The 19,756-nt window shown below is 38.8% G+C and overlaps 1 protein-coding gene across 1 annotated transcript; it reads left to right on the top strand.

Annotated features, from left to right (window-relative positions):
• Window positions 1–5,859: 5,859 nt before the first annotated feature.
• On the top strand, window positions 5,860–18,807 carry LOC115407463 (5-hydroxytryptamine receptor 3E-like). The gene is given in 16 exon segments (XM_030117809.1): window positions 5,860–5,871; window positions 5,985–6,078; window positions 6,167–6,221; window positions 6,402–6,564; window positions 7,137–7,181; window positions 9,616–9,721; window positions 10,404–10,568; window positions 10,683–10,840; window positions 10,972–11,182; window positions 11,336–11,383; window positions 11,386–11,505; window positions 11,711–11,948; window positions 16,083–16,158; window positions 16,983–17,193; window positions 17,813–18,022; window positions 18,158–18,807. Coding segments are annotated over 11 exon segments (1,737 nt in total). The 5' UTR covers window positions 5,860–5,871; window positions 5,985–6,078; window positions 6,167–6,221; window positions 6,402–6,564; window positions 7,137–7,181; window positions 9,616–9,714; the 3' UTR covers window positions 18,451–18,807.
• Window positions 18,808–19,756: the final 949 nt, after the last annotated feature.

The following is a 19,756-nucleotide window of genomic DNA, read 5'->3' as shown; positions in this document are numbered from 1 at the left end:
AGTATCACACCAGCCAAATCGCTGCTTCACTTCCTGAAGCTGGGTGAGGGACGCCAGCGGCGTCCCCGTGCCCCAAGTAACCCTGACCATGCCACAACGGCTGCGGTAGTCATGCAACACACCCGGGGGGAGCGAGCCGCTACCCCCATCACTCATGAAGAGTAGTACATTCAGCAACCTCACCGTCTGCCTGGAGGTTATGAATGAATCTCTCAGCGTCGCTGAGTAGGTGAACGGGACCGCAACACGTCACAGCCTTTGGAGGGCATCAGCTCCGACCTACACAGTCACAAAGCTCCCAGCGACGGTGCGTCATGATGCCACACAGGCACGTCCCGTAAGGTGTATGAACTGAACCCGAGAAAAAAAAAGCCGAGCCTGGGTAAGACCCGAACTTATAGTACTTATAAGTACGAACTTAACTTCCTGGGTCACCCAGGGGTCACAAATGAAGTTGTTGGTATACATACTCGAACTGCGCATGTGCGAAGAGAACATTCCAGTGCTTTCAGCACCGCTTCTGGTGGTGAGTAGGGATGAAATAGAACAACTTCCAACTGGGCACCTGAAATTCCCTTTCTCATGATTGGCTTCACCTGTGTATGTAGGTCAAGGGTCAGTGAGCTTACCAAACAAACTTTGTGTTCCAATAGTTAGTGCTACAGGCACTCAAATCAATAAAACATCGAGGGTGCCCAAACATATGCACCTACCTATTTTTGTTTAAGTAATTATTGCACATTTTCTGTTAATCCTATAAACTTCATTTCACTTCTCAAACATCACTGTGTTTTTCTGTTATATGATGTATTTAACTGAAATTGCTGATCCGAACAACCAATGATTTAAAAAGGAAAATTTTGAAAATGATCAGGGGTGTCCAAACTTTTTCATAGCATTGTAAATGTTGTTAGGAAATGCCTCTTCAAACAACATCAACCTCCACAACTTTACTGGGCAGACCAGTGAGGGAAAAGTTAGTAATAGTTCCATCAAGCACATCTGCTCAGCATAATGATCCAGAACCTTCAGCAGTCACATTCATGTGTTCATTCACACATTTCCATACCTGTTCTGGTTAACTTGATTTGAGGATTCCAGTTGATTTCCAGCATTCTGCGTTGACGACCAATCTCCTCCTCGTACTGAACCATAGTTTGTTGAAACAGGGTGAATATCTCCTCAGCAGCAGCAGTTAGTCTCTGGGTGGTCAAGTCTCTCACAGAGGTGGGAATCGTCTCCTTCACCATCAGTAACAGTCACCTCACACAACATCCTCCTCTTTAATGTGTGGAGCTTCATGTTCCTCCTGCTCCAGACTGGAGCTCGTCTTCTGGTGACCAATGTGTTGCTGTGGACTCTGGAGGGAAACAAGACAAAAGTCACTGATGTGATGGATGTGAAGGTTTTACAGTGATGGATGGATGAAACAGGACAGGATACACTGAAATCAGAAACAGTAAAAAAAAAAAAATCTGCTCATTTCTAAAACCGACAGTACCTGTGGAACTTAAAGGATGAATAGGAAAACTGTCTGGATGCAACATTACTTTCTGAGCTCTGAAACCTTTGTGGGAGTTTCTAATTTAATATCGTTCTAAAAAAATTTTTTTCCGAGCAACACTTGAACGCATCATTACTCTGAACGATTTACTGAAATGTCTGTATTAAATTGAAACGTAAAATCTGCACAAACGCGTTTGCTCAGATTGGGTGTAAATAAATCACTTCCTCAGTTTGCAAACAGCTCAAACACCGTTTCCTCTGTTTCTGATACAGATGCTGTTTAATACTGAAGGTTTCTGTTTCTTCACTGTGAACAAGAACTGCAGCTGCAGCCTCGTTTCTGTCTGCCAGCTTGAAAATAAATGTAACGATCCTCCAGGAGCCACATTCATGTGTTCATTCTCACGTTTCAATACCTGCTCTGTGAAACTTGACTTGATGTTTCCACTTGATTTCCAGAAGTTTTCTCTGTCGATAAATCTCCTCCTCGAACTGGACGATAGTTTGTTGAAACACGGTGAATATTTCTCCAGCAGCAGCAGTTAGTCGCTGGCTGATAAACTCTCTCAAAGCCTGAACTGAACTCATTGTTGCTGCAGGAGATGAAAGGTTTCCTCTCAGAGACACAGCAACACAGCCGCCATGACTTCTTCTTCTCTCACTAATTTGGAGGATCACAAACAACGTTCATCTTCACACTGACTCCTGCTGGACACAGGGGGAACTGCAGGTTATCAGCTGTTTGAAATCATCGGAGCTCTTTATGAAACGAACTAGTCATTCTTTCTCTCCTTTTGATTTTTTCTTTAAATAACTGTCGATTTAATGACCATACATCCGCAAGTAATTAAAATGATAGACAAATATTGGAATTTTGCCATTGGTTGTACATTTTCCGGATGTTTGTAATAATTTTGGGAATCATCACCACTTGATTACAGAGTTTGAAACTGATGAAAAATGCACACACACGCGCACGCACGCACACGGACACACACACACACACACACACACACACCCAGTCTCGTATTTCTATCCTTGTGGGGACCTTCCATTGACTCCCATTCATGTCTAGCCCCTAACCCTGACCCTTACCCTAACCCTAACCCACACCACAATAACGCCTAACCCTAAAGAAATGTTTTTGCACTTTTACTTTTTTCAGTAACAACAACATGGTCAAGAAAACACTGTTTCTCCTACTTAGGACCGGAAAAAGGTCCCCACAAGGCACGTCGTTCCACGTTTTGCTATCCTTGTGGGGACATTTGGCCCCAACAAGAATAGAAATACGAGAACACACACACACACACACACACACACACACACACACACACACACACACACACACACACACACACCTCCCTGCAGCCCTCAGTCAACATCCAATCACTGTTGGTATGCAAATGAGCCAAGATGTTGCAGGTGTTCCGACGGAAAACCATGCATTGCGAATTCGCATACACCGTATGTGGAATTCGCATACACTGACAACTGTGTCTGTTGGATCAGCACACCCCCTCCTGACCTGTATGGTTTTCCGTCGGAACACCGGACAGTGTGGTATCAATTTTCAGACACAGACTTGGAATGTCATGGGTTGCAATGGTATGTCATAAATCTTGTGAAGCTGCTTTTGAATCTTGATCCTTGACGGTGGGTTCAGTAAGTTCTGTTTCCAGCAGCAGATTCAGATTATTACACAACAGTAAGAAAACATCTCAACATCTATTTTGTGTGTGTGTGTGTGTGTGTGTGTGTGTGTGTGTGGTGTGTGTGTGTGTGTGTGTATATATAATAATAATAATAATGCATTGGTTTTATACAGCGCTTTCTGGACAATCAAAGACGCTTTACAATTGCATATCATTCATTCATACTGGGTGGTGGTAAGCTACTATTGTAGCCACAGCTGTCCTGGGGCAGACTGACGGAAGCGAGGCTGCCAACCTGCGCCATCGGCCCCTCCGACCACCACCAACCATTCACTCTCACAAAACTTTCATACTTAGGCAAGGTGGGTGAAGTGTCTTGCCCAAGGACACAACAACAGTTTTACGTCTGCGGGAGCGGGGATCGAACCACCCAACCTTTCGGTTATGAGACGACCTGCTCTACCATCTGAGCTACTGTCGCCCCAGTGTGTGTGTGTGTGTTTTAACTCAAATTCAACCACCTATGCCTAGTTGGGAAATGAAGTTATGTAACATTGCCAAGCAAACTATGTCCGTTCAATCAAAGATAGACTTCAGCCTGCTTTATAATGTCTTTGACAATTAATATACAAACATAACAGTGACAGTCTTAGAAATGAAATATTAATTTAGATAAGCTATCTTTTATTAATTTAGAAATCCATCAATAAAAGATAGCTTCCCTTTATGTTCTTACTGGACTGATAAATAGATAAGTGCTTAGACACAGTTACACTATTTCATGATATAATTTAGAAAAATCTTTACCATCTCTTTAAAGGTTTCGATGCACTGAATGTGGAAGAATCTGGCCTTCCAACCAAGTGAAGGTTATTTTCCATACGCGCTTGTCTGGGACCACAGGCACTATCAGATTCGACCCTACTGCCAGAACTGCAAGATCTGCTCAGATGCCCCAATGGTGAACCCAAACATCGAGCAAAACAACATCAAGATCCTGATGGAAAACCTGGAGAAGAAAATCAAAATCAAATGTTACCACGAAAAGACAGGCCAGAAACGTCGTTATTTTGAGAGGTATGATGTTGAAAGTCCCCATGAGCCCAGCCATTGTGAGGGTTGTATCAGGGGCATCTGTAACAAGTAAGCAGTTTTCCCCACGTCTGTGATGCTTTCGACTCTCCAAATATTAGCTGTTCATACAATGTTTAGTCATTTCGGTGTCAGGCTGGTTACTTTAATGATTTGGTGGTGCTTTGAATGAAACAGAGGCATTTATATATTTGTCATTTATGAAGCATTATCAAGCATGTGAAGACTGCATTTGAATTCAACCTTTCAATTTAATTTTGATATTGAGCGTTTTGTTTTAATGAATCTTGACTGGGAACTGTATATAAAAGGAGTGAGAATGAGCAGAGCAAGTTTACTTTGCTCTGTTGTTGAATGAATAAAGTTTGATTTTTCCTTTTGGAAATGATTTCAAGCTGTGTTGTGGGTCTTCCTATCAACAGTTGTCACCGAAAATCTTACTGATCCTCTCACACTTTTGTCTTTTGTCATATAAAATCATACAGATAAGTTCACTTAAAAGCCATGTTTTCAGTTTTCACCAAGAATATTACCTGGTAGAGTTAATTTTAGGAGAAGCGAAAATGAAATATGTCAGTTTGTGTTAAACCTGTTGCAGACAAGGCTTGTGCCCCTCTCATGAGCTATACTTCTGACAAATCAGCATGATAGGTAAAGTATATATATAGAAATTTAGAGGAACTATTGGCTCACTCAGAGCAATGCTGATGCTGATTATGTGGTTTTTGTTTGATACATAGAAGAAAGATGCAAAACTGATTCACAAATCCCAGTGAAATTTGGCGGTAAGGTAATATGGAGTTGCATGTTTGCGCAACACTCTGGGTCAGCTTAATAAATGAGGCCTGGAGTGCAGGGAGCACAACTGATCATCACAGTGACAGGGGTAGAGTTTTATTATCACTATTCCTATCATGAGTAAAGTGAATAACCTTATCAACCACACACAACACACAGTGTTGTTATTGTAATGTTCTTACCAGGCTTGCAAAATGTGCTGATGAATGCCAACGTGCCAACACGCTTCAACACACCACCATCAAAAACAGAATTAAGAGTTCCCCGGAATACACATTCAATGTCACCATATCCTCAAATTCAAGCTGAAAACAATCTGAAGCAGAAACAATAATTGATCTACCCTGCATCAAACTAATTTAGAAAATTCCCATGCAATAGACAAAGTGCACAAATAAACTTTTACTGCACAGTTTTGGGGCTATTGTATTACAACAACAAAGCAATGACACAAATAATATTTTGATAATAGGCGCTTCAGTGAGAGAATCATTCTCTACTACTGATACACGAACTGTGGACCAAAGCCAGAGTGCACACTTTCCACACGCTTCATTTGACTCCAACCGACAGGTGCTACACTGACGCCACTGCGGTCGTTCTTCACCACCGGTAAGTCACACACTGTGGTGCACTGCAGCAGCTATGGTTTGAGTTTGCTTTGCATGGAGACACCCACAGGGAAACCAGCTGCTGTCCTTGAGATCCCCCCGTCATACATCATTTGCCAGGGCTTTGCCCACATCACGGGATGGTTTAGAGTGGCGCTATATGTCTGTGGCACCAAGACTGCGTTGAGTTTACACGACTCGTCTCTCCGGTGAGTGCTGAGCGTGTTTGCGCTGTCCTGAACTGATTGTATCTTCAGAAAAATACTTTTCTTAATACTATTGATTTCATATTGTGCAAAATTTCCTCAAATTTCATCCACAGACAGAAGAATTGAAGAAATTGTTTCTGTTGGAGAACTACTGAAGACGAATAAGTATGTTTGAATGTCATGGCATTCAGGGAAATGTCGCAGAAGGTATGCTAAATTCCTTGAGCAGTTATTACAAATAATCTCTAAAGTGTTTCTCATCAGTCTGACTGATTGATTTGTGTTTTGTCCGTAGGGGCTCCTTCCATCAGTCGTCTTCACCCTGTTCATGTTCACATTTTTTATGCCAGGTAAACTTATTTGTGAAGGAAAATCTCTAAAAGGCCAGCATGAGTAACAGGCGAGGAACCAGTGTCTGTGTATACAATCCAATGCATACTGTGTGTTCTCTTGTCGCTGTTAATAAAACCTTGATTATTTCCAAGTCAGAGGTTTCTCACAAAGTGTCTACTATTGTGTCCTCCCATTAGCTGAGTTTAGTGTCATCAGTGTGAACTGTTCTGAGCCGACCCAACCGCTCTGCTGAAGGCTCTGACTCCACTCTTCAACATGACGGCCATACGGCCTGTCGTGAACTTGAAAACCTGCACCAACGTCAGCATCATCTTCACTATATATGGGATACTTGGAGTGGTATGTTCAGCTTTGAGGATATATTTATGAAGCAAATGCTTTGCAATCATTATGAGACATAAAAAAAGATTATTGAGTAATCTAAATGTAACACTGATAAGCAGTCAGAGGAACTTTCATAAATACAGCACTTTGTATTTCTGTGTTCTTCGTCAAGTCCAAGTGCATCCAGAGCATTGTCTTGAGCTATTTTTTTCGACATTTTAATAACCTTTAGTTATATTGGAGGCTGTGGTTCAGTGGGGAGAGTGGCCGTCTCACAATCAGGATGTTGTGAGTTGGATTCCTGTCTCTCTGCACGTCGAGGTGTCCTTGTGCAAGACGCTGAACCCTGAATTGCCCCCAGTGTTGTATGTCGCTTTGGACAAAAGCATCTGCTCATAAAATTGTAGAATATTCCACGTATATACTTTTAATAACATAGATTGAGGTTTTTTTTTTTAGTTGTCTGACAGTGGAACAAAGCTCCTCGAAATTCAGGAAAAAAAAAAATTCAGAAAAACACAAGAATAATGAGATGATTCATGTTTCTTTTTCGTCTTCTTTTTTTTTTTTTTTTTTTGTCATTTAAGGATGAAAAAGCCCAACTCCTGACGACCTACATTTGGTTAAATTATGTAAGTAACACATACATCGAGATCCTTTACTTCAATCAATCAATCAATCAATCAATCTTTTTATTTCGAACTCTGTTGTCAATTGAAAATTCCACAAGAAACAAGTGAACTTGAAGTACAATTTTGCATAGAAAACGATAATAAAATATAATAATAATAATAATAATAATAATAATAATAACAATAATAATAATAATTAAAAAGAAAAGAATAAAAAACGTAGTACATATGTACACAGTAGTGACAACCGTTTGAAAGGGAGTGGGAAGTAGATACTTATTCAATCCCACCCCCAGTGCATACCATCTCTGATCGGTGGTTGCTTAATACCAATAATGGTGCTAACTATGTTAGTAATGAATATCCCAGATGTAATAAATATAATGTAGTCTTTATTCTCTAACAAAGATTGTTATAAAAAGTCTTTTCATCTTGCACTGTACTGCAATAATACACTTTCCTTATACTTAGCCTTAAATTGATGAATATTCAAACTTTGTTTTAAACTCCATCCTAAGCTGTTCCACAGACGAACCCCACAAACTGACACACACATACTTCTTCTTGTAGTTCTTATAGCTGGTGGTACTAGTTTACCACTTCCCCTCAGACTGTAGCCATCACCTTCCCTCTCCATAAATAAGCCTTGAATATTGGCTGGAAGAACATTTTTACTGGCTTTGAATAACAATTGATCTGTGTGGAAATTCACCAAATCTGAAAATTTTAGAATTTTGGACTACAAGAAGAGTGTATTTGTGTGTTCCAAATAATCCGTCTTATGGATGATTCGTAGTGCACGCTTTTGAAGTATTACCAGTGGGTGTAGTGCACTCTTATAATTGTTGCCCCATACTTCTATTACATAAGTTAAATATGGAGAAACAAGACTAAAGTAAAGAATACAGAGAGCGTTATAGTTCAGTACCCACTTTGCTTTGTTGATTATTGCTATGTTTTTTGACACTTTCTTTTGAGTGTAATTAATATGACCTTTCCAATTTAAGTTCTTATCTATTATACTCCTAAAAATTTGATTTCAGTTACTTTTCTATAATTGTATTATCAATGGATATATTCATATTTATGCTTTCCTTAAAGTTACCAAACATCATAACTTTTGTTTTTTCCAGATTCAGTGCTAGCTTGTTATTATCCATCCATATTTTTATTTTTGCTAATTCCTTGTTAACACAATTTATAGCTTCATCATACCTTCCATTTGAATAGAACATGTTTGTATCATCTGCAAATAAAATCAGTTTCAGTAGTGTAGATACCTTAAATAAGTCATTTATACAGACTGAATAATTTTTGGACCCAATATGGAACCCTGCGGTACTCCACATGTAATGTATTTGTGTGTTGATTTGTACTTACCCATCTTTACAAACTGTTGTCTCTCTATTAAGTAACTCTTTATCCGCTCCCAAGCCACTCCTCGAACACCATACCTGTCCAATTTTCAAGTAAAATAGAGTGATTAATCGTGGCAAATGCCTTCTTGAGGTCAATGAATGTTCCAATTGTGATTTTCTTCTTATCTAATGAATTTGAAATCTCCTCTACTGCATCAATAATGGCCACAGATGTAGACCTACCAGGTCTAAAACCATACTGGCCTTCATTCAACAATCTGTATTTTTCGATAAAGCTTCTCAAGCACCTTAGAAAATTGGGAGAGGAGGGAGACAGGACAGGACGATAGTTTGTAAAGATGTGTTTGTGACCCGTTTTAAAAATTGGAATTACCTTTGCAGTTTTCATTTTGTCAGGGAATTTCCCACTTTGCAGAGATATATTACATATATGAGTAAATGGTTTTAAGATACTGTCCATGACTTTTTTAACAACTCTCATGTCTACATCAAAACAATCGGTAGAGCATTTATTATTACACTTACTGACTATTGCTTTGATCTCCTCTTCGTTAACGCCAGACAAAAAATACTGTTAGGATTTCTTTCAATTAATGAGTGAGTGAATTCCTTCCTATCCTGGATTCTGGCTGCTCGGTCAGGCCCAACATTTACAAAGAACTCATTGAATTTATTTACAAACTTTGCATATTATAATTTTCATTACTATCTTCAATAAAATATTTGGGGTATGTATCACCTTTAGTCCTATTTTCCTTGAGTAATCCATTTATTATGTTCCAGATTCCTTTGATGTTGTTTTCATTTCCATTTAGAATCTGTTCATAATACAATTTTTTCCTACTCCTTCAAATGTTAGTTAATTTATTTTTGTATGTTTTATATTTCCTTTCAGCTTCCTCTGATCTTACTTTCAAGAACTGTTTATATAAGTTTTTTTTTTTTTTCTTACAAGCATTTTGTAGTTCACCACCGATGCAGAATGACGACAGTATATTTGATTTCGTTTGGTTAGACTCCAGCTCTGTAAGCTCACGTCTCTTTCTTTGTTCCAGTGGTGGTCAAATGAGTTTGTCACTTGGGATGCAGACCAGTGTGGCACTGAAAAGATTTCTCTACCCAAGAGAAATTTTGGATTCCAGATATTGTAATCAATGAATTGTGAGTTGCCAAACCTGTACTACAAATTCTCTCTGTGAAGCAATGTTCTAAAGCAAATGGCATTCTTATGATTATATTCATAATTGTAGAAAGAAAGAAAAAGAGAAAAAGAAATATCAAAACTAGCATTCAACTCTCTTTGTGCTTTGTAACTTAAATTACCTGTGATGATCAAAACCATGACTAATCATCTACTTTTTGATAGAATTCCTGACAAACTGTGTCATTTTAATTATTTATTTTAGAATAAAGCAGCTTCAGTAGCTTGTCACTTAAGCTGCTAGGCCATGTAAGGCTTAAAGTCACTTATAATATCTCAATGATAGATCATTTCATGATCCATCCATGTCTCTTTAAATTAAAAGAAAATGAGAAAAATATCAGAATACACCAGACTAACGGAGTGCATGAGGGACATGTGGCTGGTGTGTTGTTTTTTTGATTTGTAGAAAGAAATCCCAGTGCCTTCCACTGATTCCAAAAGCACATATGAAGAAATCAGTTTAACAATGATAAAGAAAAAGTGTTTTTTAATGGTTTTTATTTCTTCAATGATAAGTACACTATATTTTATAGCCATTTTTGTCAACTCAGAAATTCAAACAATTATCAAGACTCTTCTCTAATGTTACTTTGATAAAAGTGCTATTTCACAATGTGTATGCTTCACTTTGTCTTGCAGTATGGATGAAGACACAGCCCCATCAGTCCCTACGTCTTCCTGTACAACGATGGCATGCTGATTCCCACCCTGTGAGAATTGTCAGCTCCTGTAACCTGGATATCTACACCTTTCCCTTTGACATTCAAAACTGTACTTTGACTTTCGACTCCTACCTCCATTATGGTATAGAATCGTCATTTAATATTGTTATTTCAACTCATGATGATGTTTATTCAAATGTGTTGGGTTTCACTGAGTTTAACTTTAAATTTCTCTCCATTGTTTTGCTCTCTCCAGCATCAGACATCAGACTATTTCTCGGAAACACTGTAGGCTACATCACAGAGCGCTCCAAGCGTGTGATGACCACGCTGGGGGAATGGGAGCTGCTCACTATCACTGCTCATACCAGTAATAACACTTATGGGACATATGTAGACACCTTGGCATGTCACGTAGGTTGTCTGTTTTACCTTTACTTTTCAGTAACTGAAACAAAAACACTTGACATCAAACCCATGTTTACAGGAGTTTGGTCACAGATATTTTGGGATCACCTTTGATTTGTGTGATTTTCTGGTTACAGATCAGGCTGAAGCGTCGTGCAACTATGTATGTGGTGAACCTGCTGATCCCCAGCTGCTTCCTCATCACGGTGGACCTGTTTAGCTTCCTGTTGCCTCCACAGAGTGTCGACCGGTCTTCCTTCAAGATGACCCTTATCCTGGGCTACACCGTCTTCCTGCTCATCATGAATGACCTGCTGCCGGTCACCGGGAATGCTATACCTCTCATAAGTCAGTATTTCATCCAGTAATATTAGCTGTAGTGACGCACATGAAAATACAGGTGTCCATGTTTATATGTAGTTGATCAGAAACAAGTTTATTCTGTCTCAGTTGTTTCAGTGGTTCTCTTCTTCTTCTTCTTCTTCCCTTCTTCTGCATCAGATGTGTTTTTCTCGCTCTGCCTGGCTCTGATGGTAGCGAGTCTCCTGGAGACATCGTCATTACCAACCTGTTGTCTGGTGCCGCTGACTTCGGTCCCGTCCCAAGCTGGATCCGAGTGCTCCTCCTTCAAATTCTGGGCCCCCTTGTTTGTCTGCGACAAAAAACAAGAGGTCAAAACATTTTGGTGAGTAGTTTATAGATCATTTTACACAGATTGCCTTTGAAAGGGAAAATCACACAGTGATCATATACACTGAGAGATGGAGCAGAGTTGTTCAGATTGTATCAAAATCTAACCACCTTAAAAAAATATCAACTGAAAGTGTTTTTAGTCAGATTTATTTTTAATTTCACCTTTTTATTACCTAAATATAGAAATGAAGACTCAGACGGTGGTGGGAAAGAACGAAAATATCAAGGCCCCTACAGAAGTCGGGAGCCCAGCGGATGAGGGCAAAGCCGTGCAGGAGCTGAGGAGCCTGGGAAAAGACGTGCAGAGCATCCGCCTTCTGGTGGAGAAGCAGCTGAAGCAGAGCGACAGTGAGGAGGAGTGGATCCAGGTGGGTTTCATCATAGACCGCCTGCTGTTTGGCCTCTACATCCTCTTCATACAGTCAGCTTCATTACCATCATCGTTATCTGGGTTAACTCATATGGTTAACAGGCATTTGCTAGTTGTTGTCAAGCAGCTCCACTTTAATTAATTTTATTTATTTATGACATTTATTAATGTTTGTTGAATTTGAAAAACTAGTTCCCTGGAGTCTAAACATGTCTGATATACTGATCTTGTGCTGAGTTATTGTAATGGCAGCAATAGCAGTTTGAATAATGAGAAGACTTATAATCATTAGATTTTACAATAAATATATTGGCCTTTATAATATCTCTACTAACCAAACAGAAATAGTTGTAACATGTTTGTGTTTTATTGTGTAATCTTAAAAAAAATAAAATTACTTGGAAAATTCCATTAAGTTTTCGATTGACATTCATTTCAAGCACAGATGTTTGTCTTTTGATCTTCTGAAGGTTTTAAGGTTGTGTTATGAAAAGGTCAAATTCTGCAGCTATGCTTTATGATGCTTCGCTAAAAAAAAAAAAAAGCCTCTCAAATAAAGCCTGTTATCCCTGTGTAAAGTGATAGCAGCATTATTCTAACAGTTTCATTTCATAAGTAACTGTAAGTCCTGCAATGAAAACATTCTACTCAAATAAGGGCCGGTCAGCTTAAAAAGTCCATGTCCATTTCTAATCTGCTATCAAAAGATTAACAAAAAAGTAGGATTTTAAACAAAACAAAAGGTCACAAAAAGGCTTTTTTTGTAATTCAGTAATAGTGCAAGTGGGCATGAACATGCTTTTTTTCTCCTTTTAGTCACAAATAAACCAGCGAGGTATTGGCAGGCAAGGCAATGACACCGACGTCATACTGAGCCGTCCTTTTCAAAATCATGTGGTGAGTTGAGATCTTAAAGGAATACTCCGAAGATTTTGGACTCACGCCCTATCTCTATGATTTACAAAGTGAGATAAGCTCATAAATACCTTTTTGTGTCTGTGCGTCCGGTGCCTGGCTCCCAGCTGTTAGCATCGTAGTTAGCTTAACTCAGCTGCTGGAGGTGAAGAGGAAACAGAGCCGGACTGACGAAAGCGGACAAAATACTCCTTCCAGTGGTCCAGGGGACGGCGTATTAGAAAAGTAAATCCGAATGGTTATAAAACATTTTAAAAGATGTGTTTTTCTTTTCAATCCATTAAAATAACGTTTTGATACACACAGACCTGCACAAGCGTAGTGCTCCGCGAGGATATACCGGAGCACAGCAGTAGAAGCCACAGACTCAGCCGTTGTGCGCCGGTATATCCTTCCGCGGAGCACTATGCTTGTGCAGGTCTGTGTGTATCAAAACATTATTTTAACGGATTGAAAAGAAAACACATCTTTTAAAATGTTTTATAACCATTTGGATTTACTTCACGTGCTAATACCCATCCCCTGGACCACTGGAAGGAGTATTTTGTCCACTTTTGTCAGTCCGGCTCTGTTTCCTCTTCTCCTCCAGCAGCTGAGCTAAGCTAACTACGATGCTGGACAAACGGACACAAAAAAGGTATTTATGAGCTTGTCTCACTGTGTAAATGATCGGGATAGGGCGTGGGTCCAAAATCTTCGGAGTATCCTTTGAGCTAAATTCACCTGTCAATCAGGGCCAATAAGTACAAATTCAAAGTTGAATTTGAAGAGCTAAGCTGGAATTATTCCCACCTTTAAGACATTGAATTAAAACAGAGACAGAGTGTCCCAGAGAGAACATCAGGTTAAGATTAAATGATTTTTACATGTTAACTGCATAATCACGATCTTATTTCAAAGCAACTCTTGAAAACATAACCTTCTTGGTCTTACATTTCCATCTCGACGTCATATAATAGTTTTCCACTAACAGCTAGAATATGAGCTATTCAGAGCTTTCCAAGTGATATTTTAAACTGATTTCCCTCCAAATATGAAATGTACACATTTTTTTAATCTTTTACTAAATAAGAAAAATTGAAAAATAAATAAAAATTCTAATATCTAGATCACTGAAGTTGTGTAAAGGACAGCCCTCACTATCAGCACAGCACCTTTAAAATTAATCACGTTTGACTCGATGTTAATGTTTTTAGTGCTTGCTGCAGAAAGTCAAGTCTTCTAAGCTTCTATTCCTCTTCATCTCTGTGCTCATGTGTGGTAAGTACATTTCCTGCTATGTAACAAAACATATATGGAACATACACTTATCAAACATTTCAAAAGGTGTCATTTTTGTTCGAGTGAAGCCAGTCTGGAAAATACTGACCATATAAACATGAGGATGACTACGATTTTGTATTGGTTGAAAAACTGTTTAGCAGACAGTGACTACTGTGCACACAAAGCAAAGGGGACTGTGGAATTTAGTTTGCAGATGGTACAAGGCTTAAATCATCCTAAGAGTGTCCTGTCACGCATCTATTTGCATGTTTTCATTTAGAAAATGAATGGTGTTTGCAGTATAGACCTAATAACTTCATAATCATTTTTTGTCTAGCTCCATCCAGTTCCATGATGCTGAATTGCTCTGAGCCGGATACACCTTCATTATTGGAGGCCCTCAGACCAGTGTTCAACTTGAGCGCTATCAGACCTGTCGTATATTTTTCAACTGGAACCATTGTCACCCTCGATTTCACCCTATTTGGCATCTTAGGAGTTGTAAGTGACACTGCATAAATATGATACGAATGAAATATTCCAGTTTCGCTCCATGTATTTCTGTACATTCCTGCATAAGTGTGCTTTTTTGTTTGGTACAGAAATATGTGAAAATATGTTCTTTTGATGTTTTTGTGAAGAACTTACAGTGACAATACATTGTTTGAAAGGTGACATATGAATGAAATATTAATTTAGGAGACACAATCTTCTTTTAGGATGAGAAGGCCCAAGTCCTGACAACATACATCTGGCAAACTTTGGTAAGTGCAATCAATTTTGCAATTTACCTTCATGACAATGGAATTATTCATCTATCCTGACTTGAGAGTCTGAAAAAAGTTTGAAACTGCGCGAGCCATTTATTTGGAGCCAGAAACAAGATGATGTAAACGACATTTTAGAGTTACAAAAACCCCCCGAGAAACTTGCCATGGATAGGGAAAACCTCTGGAAAAAAAAAGTAACTTGACAAATACAGGATATGTATCTATGTGACTTGTGTTGCAGAAATGGAAAAATGAATTTCTAAGCTGGGATTCAGAAAGTTGTGGGACCGAGCGCATTACAGTTCCGAGAAAACTGCTCTGGGTCCCAGATGTTGTCATCAATGAATTGTAAGTATGTGTTTCATTTGCAGAAGATAAGTGACGGAATGTTATTAGTGGTAGTGACAAATGTTTCGTTAGAAGCAAAACACATCATTTTTGCAGCGTAGACAGCACTGACTTGATACTGGCTGGTGTCCAACTGATCTAAATATCAAAATTATCAGGAAGAAAATCTATTAAACGAACCAACAAACCAACTGACAAACAGTCTGCTGATTTCTTTTTCATTATATTGTGAGCCAATTGCATCACGTTAATTTGAAAAACGGGCTTTTGTAGTCATCTTTAGTTTGATAATATTAAACAAATCCGATGAAAAGTACAATCATATGTCTAATATTGTTAACAGAAATGTACATTTTCCAATTCTGTAGATAGTCATGTCATTTGTGTTATTTGCAGACACATAGGCCGGACTGTCAACACTGTGGTTCGTCTAAAGATTGATTAACTCCTCATTTCAGCTGAATTTACATCCGTTCTCTCAAATCATACCATTCGCACATTATTTAGGTCTGTTGATCAGACTCCTTTTCAGTTCCATTTTGTCAACTGCAAGCAATCTGCCCATCACCACAAAGAGAAGCAGTATCATAGTTACACGCTACTATAAATCATTACTAACAAAACTGTTAAAAAGGAGAAATTGATCTGCTTAGTGTTCACTTAATCACAGTGAGTAGGAGCAATAAATTAAATCTGTGATTCACTTGTACATGATTATCAAACATGCCTGGCCAGTATTTAACAGCTTGCAGTCTCACTGAGCCCTTGAACAGTCTTGCAATATGTATTTCTTTTGTTGGATGACTTTGGTTAATATGTTGAGTTTTCACACAAACAGTCCATAAAATGGCCACGTTGACCGTGTTCTGTTTGTTTTTTTTTTTTGCAGCATGGAGAAAAACACTGCTCCATTTGTCCCTTACACCTACCTGTTTCATGACGGCTGGGTGATCGATAAACAGCCTGTTAGAGTCGTCAGCTCCTGCAGAATTGACACTTACGCTTTTCCATTCGACATTCAGAACTGCACTTTCAGTTTCAACCCCTTCGTACACCACAGTGAGTAGGAAATTGTAATTTAGAGCATTCCATACAAAGTAGCAGTTTTTTTTTATGGTCCTGCCATCAAAATGAGATTTATATCATAGAATCATCTGCTAAAGGTTTCTTCTTCTCTTCAGGGTCTGAGATAGAGATTGAATTACAAGGCCCAACCGACGAAATATTTCACCGCTCTAAAGACGTGATGACAACCATGGGTGAATGGGAATTAGTTTCAATCAACTCAAGGATCTATGAGCTTATATCTCAGAGTGGACAACTTATGAGGAGCTTCGCTTTTTTGTGAGAAATTGCACAATTTGACGTTTATTGTTATTGTGTCATTCAGTTTGCTCATACGAAAGAGATACAGTAAACAAGAAAGTAACTCAACAGTAACAAAATTGTGTTTCGAAACGAGACCCCAAAACAGGGGTTATTAGTTACGCAAAGACACTTATTTTCAGTAATAAATGTTGATGAAATACACCGATAAGATCGTACCTTTAACATTTACAGTGAAGGTAGATTTTAAAACTGAGTATAACTAAATAGCTCAGAGCACCATACTTCTAAACTTTTTTTCTGGTGATACTCATGTGTATCCATCAACAAACTTTGGATTTAGATGCATAAAAATCTAATAAAGTAAGAGAAAAGCTTTGCGTGTTGCATAAGATAACCGTGAGAACCAGAGAAAGGTGTAGGACTGACTATTCTCTCCATATCTAATATCACTCTTCTGCAGGTCGGAGTGCGGCGGCGGGCCACTCTGTACGTGGTCAACCTTCTAATCCCCACCTGCTTCCTCATCACGGTGGACCTCTTCAGCTTCATTTTGCCTCCCAAAAGTGTTGACCGATCTTTGTTCAAAATGACTCTCATCCTGGGCTACACCGTCTTCCTGCTGAGCATGAACAACATGCTGCCCGTCTCTGGAAACACCATACCTCTCATAAGTCAGATCATAGTGCCTTTCAGGATATTTGTTTGTTGTTGCTTTTAAGACAGGGGTTTGAATGTCGGAAATCAACTTAATGATAATATAAAAATGCCTTTGCAACTTCAAAACTCACATTATCATTCATCAAATATATATAATGAAAAACGTAGTGAATAATGACACCAATAAAGGAACATATGCAATAAACACACAGTGATATATGTGTAAAGTCTGATATGACGATATACACGTTGTAAAAACCCAAGTGAACACTGTTATCATAATAATACATGAAATAATAATAATAATAATAATCCTAATACTTCAAAAAGTTTCGTGTCTCACTCAATTCTATAGAATGACTTAAAAGTGAAGAAGACTAGGATCTAGGAAACTAGCATCAAGCGTCCTTGATTTCTTGATTCTTCAGTATGGAGTTAACTTCTTTTTAGTATTCCTCATAGTTAGTTGAAGTCAAGAAAAATCAAGTCGATGGGAAAATAAATTAGGTTTTAAGGTTATCACTATTTCTTTCAGTTGTTCGTCAAGTTCCTTTGGTTATTTTCAGTGCTCTGTCTTCTCATTTTAGTTTTGTCGTTTTTATTTTATTGCTCATTTTATTTTCATTTTGACAGATGTGTTCCTGACCCTCTGCCTTTCTCTGATGGTGGCCAGTCTGTTGGAAACTATCATCATTACCAACCTCATCTGCGGCTCTGCGCGGTACCCTGCAGTTCCTCGCTGGATCAGAGTGATCTTTCTTCACATTCTGGGGCGACTCGTATGTCTTCCTCCGAAGTCTAAAGATCAGGAAGACACTGTGATCTCCAATCCCTCGGCACAAGGTAAGACACCATGGTAGAAATGTGATTTTATGCGACCAGACCTATTTGTACAGCTGTGTCCATTAAGAGCTGAAAACATTTTTGCACGTCAGCATAACATGTCAGCATTGTCATCACTTCTTTCCTCTGCATTAGAAATTAAACTTTCCTCTACAGCAACTCAGGAAAGTGAAACTAAAGAGCAGGAGTCCTCGCTGAGTGGGGACAAGGCTGTGCAAGAGCTGAGGAGTGTTAATATGGACCTCCAGGCCATCCGCCAACAGTTGGAAAAGGAACTGCGTGGAAACCAGAACGCAGAGGACTGGATCCAGGTGGGTTTTGTCATTGACCGCCTGATGTTCATCCTTTATATCCTCTTCATATCAATCAGCTTTGTTACCATCATCATCCTGTGGGGGAAATCCTACAGCACAACACATGACCATTGATGTGATTTCTGCTTGTTCCTTGTCCTCTCCATGTTTCATCACTAAACTTTATCAAAGAGTTTTTCTTGTTTTTTTCATTGCTTATCACGTGAAGTCTGCTTTATACACAGAATGCTTACAGTCATATTTGAAGCCTTTGAAATAATGTCTTAAATAACTCATCCAAATACTGTCAGAGGTTTTTCATGATTCTGTTTATTCATAGCCAACATGACAATAGTGTGAACCTGCAGCACAGGAAAAGGCATGTTACAGTTCAGTTGCTTTTCTAGTGTTCAGTTTTTATTTGAATGCTACACACACACACACACACACACACACACACACACACACACACACACACCAGTAGGAGTCAATAAGTGTCTAGAGTACTATCTGAATGAGGTCTGGAGAGTGTTTCATGGTTTCATGTATCATTTTCAAGCTTTAATGATTAAATTATTCAACACCATCTTCTTGGCATATTGGTTTTGCTTTCTCTATGTGTGTGTGTGTGTGTGTGTGTGTGTGTGTGTGTGTGCGCTCGCGCATGTTAATTCATTTATAATTGTCCCAAGAGTTAACAAAAATGGTTTGATTTGTGAAGGGAAGCATGCAAACACTCATCAACCTTCATCACACAAGACGGGGGTATCATGTGCTGATGGATTGTCTACCTTGCCGATCTTCAGACCCTTTGGATAGTGATTGCACATTTGACTATTCAAGTTATTAAAAGGTTCCTATAATTGTTTTTCTTTAACATGATCAGTCAAAATAATGTGTTGGTCTTTGGGTGTCCTCCACTGCTGCTGCAACCTGGTTGCACTAATTGAAAATGATAAAACGCCTGAATGTGATGAGCAACTAACAGCAGTAAATTTAAATAGTGGAAGACCACGCAGCCTTTCTGAGCCATTATGACCTATACAGATACATGCACAAAATCCAGTCAGCTCCACTCAATAATCTTTATTACCTTCAATATATGAAACAGCAAATGTTAATAAAATTGATTATTTTGCATATGAGTCATATCCAGTTAGTAAGTAGCTTGGACTGTAAAGTTTTTTTTTTTTTTCAGTTTGGGGAAAAATGAACCGGTTTTCATTCACAGTAAATGAACCCAATGACTTTCCAGGATTATATTTACACAGTGTTGCTGTGAAATGGGAAACATGCGAGAGATATGCAAAATAAAGAAGTGGAGGTGAAGGGATATGCCACACAAGGGACAAAAAAAAAAAAAAAAAAGACCGCATGAGCAACATTACAATAGAGCTTCTTATATGAAGAGTCACACTGACAGGCACATGAGCTTAAGCCA

The sequence above is a fragment of the Salarias fasciatus genome, chromosome 20, assembly GCF_902148845.1.
Source record: "Salarias fasciatus chromosome 20, fSalaFa1.1, whole genome shotgun sequence".
NCBI lineage: Eukaryota > Metazoa > Chordata > Actinopteri > Blenniiformes > Blenniidae > Salarias > Salarias fasciatus.
This window is presented reverse-complemented; position numbering and strand designations above follow the sequence as displayed.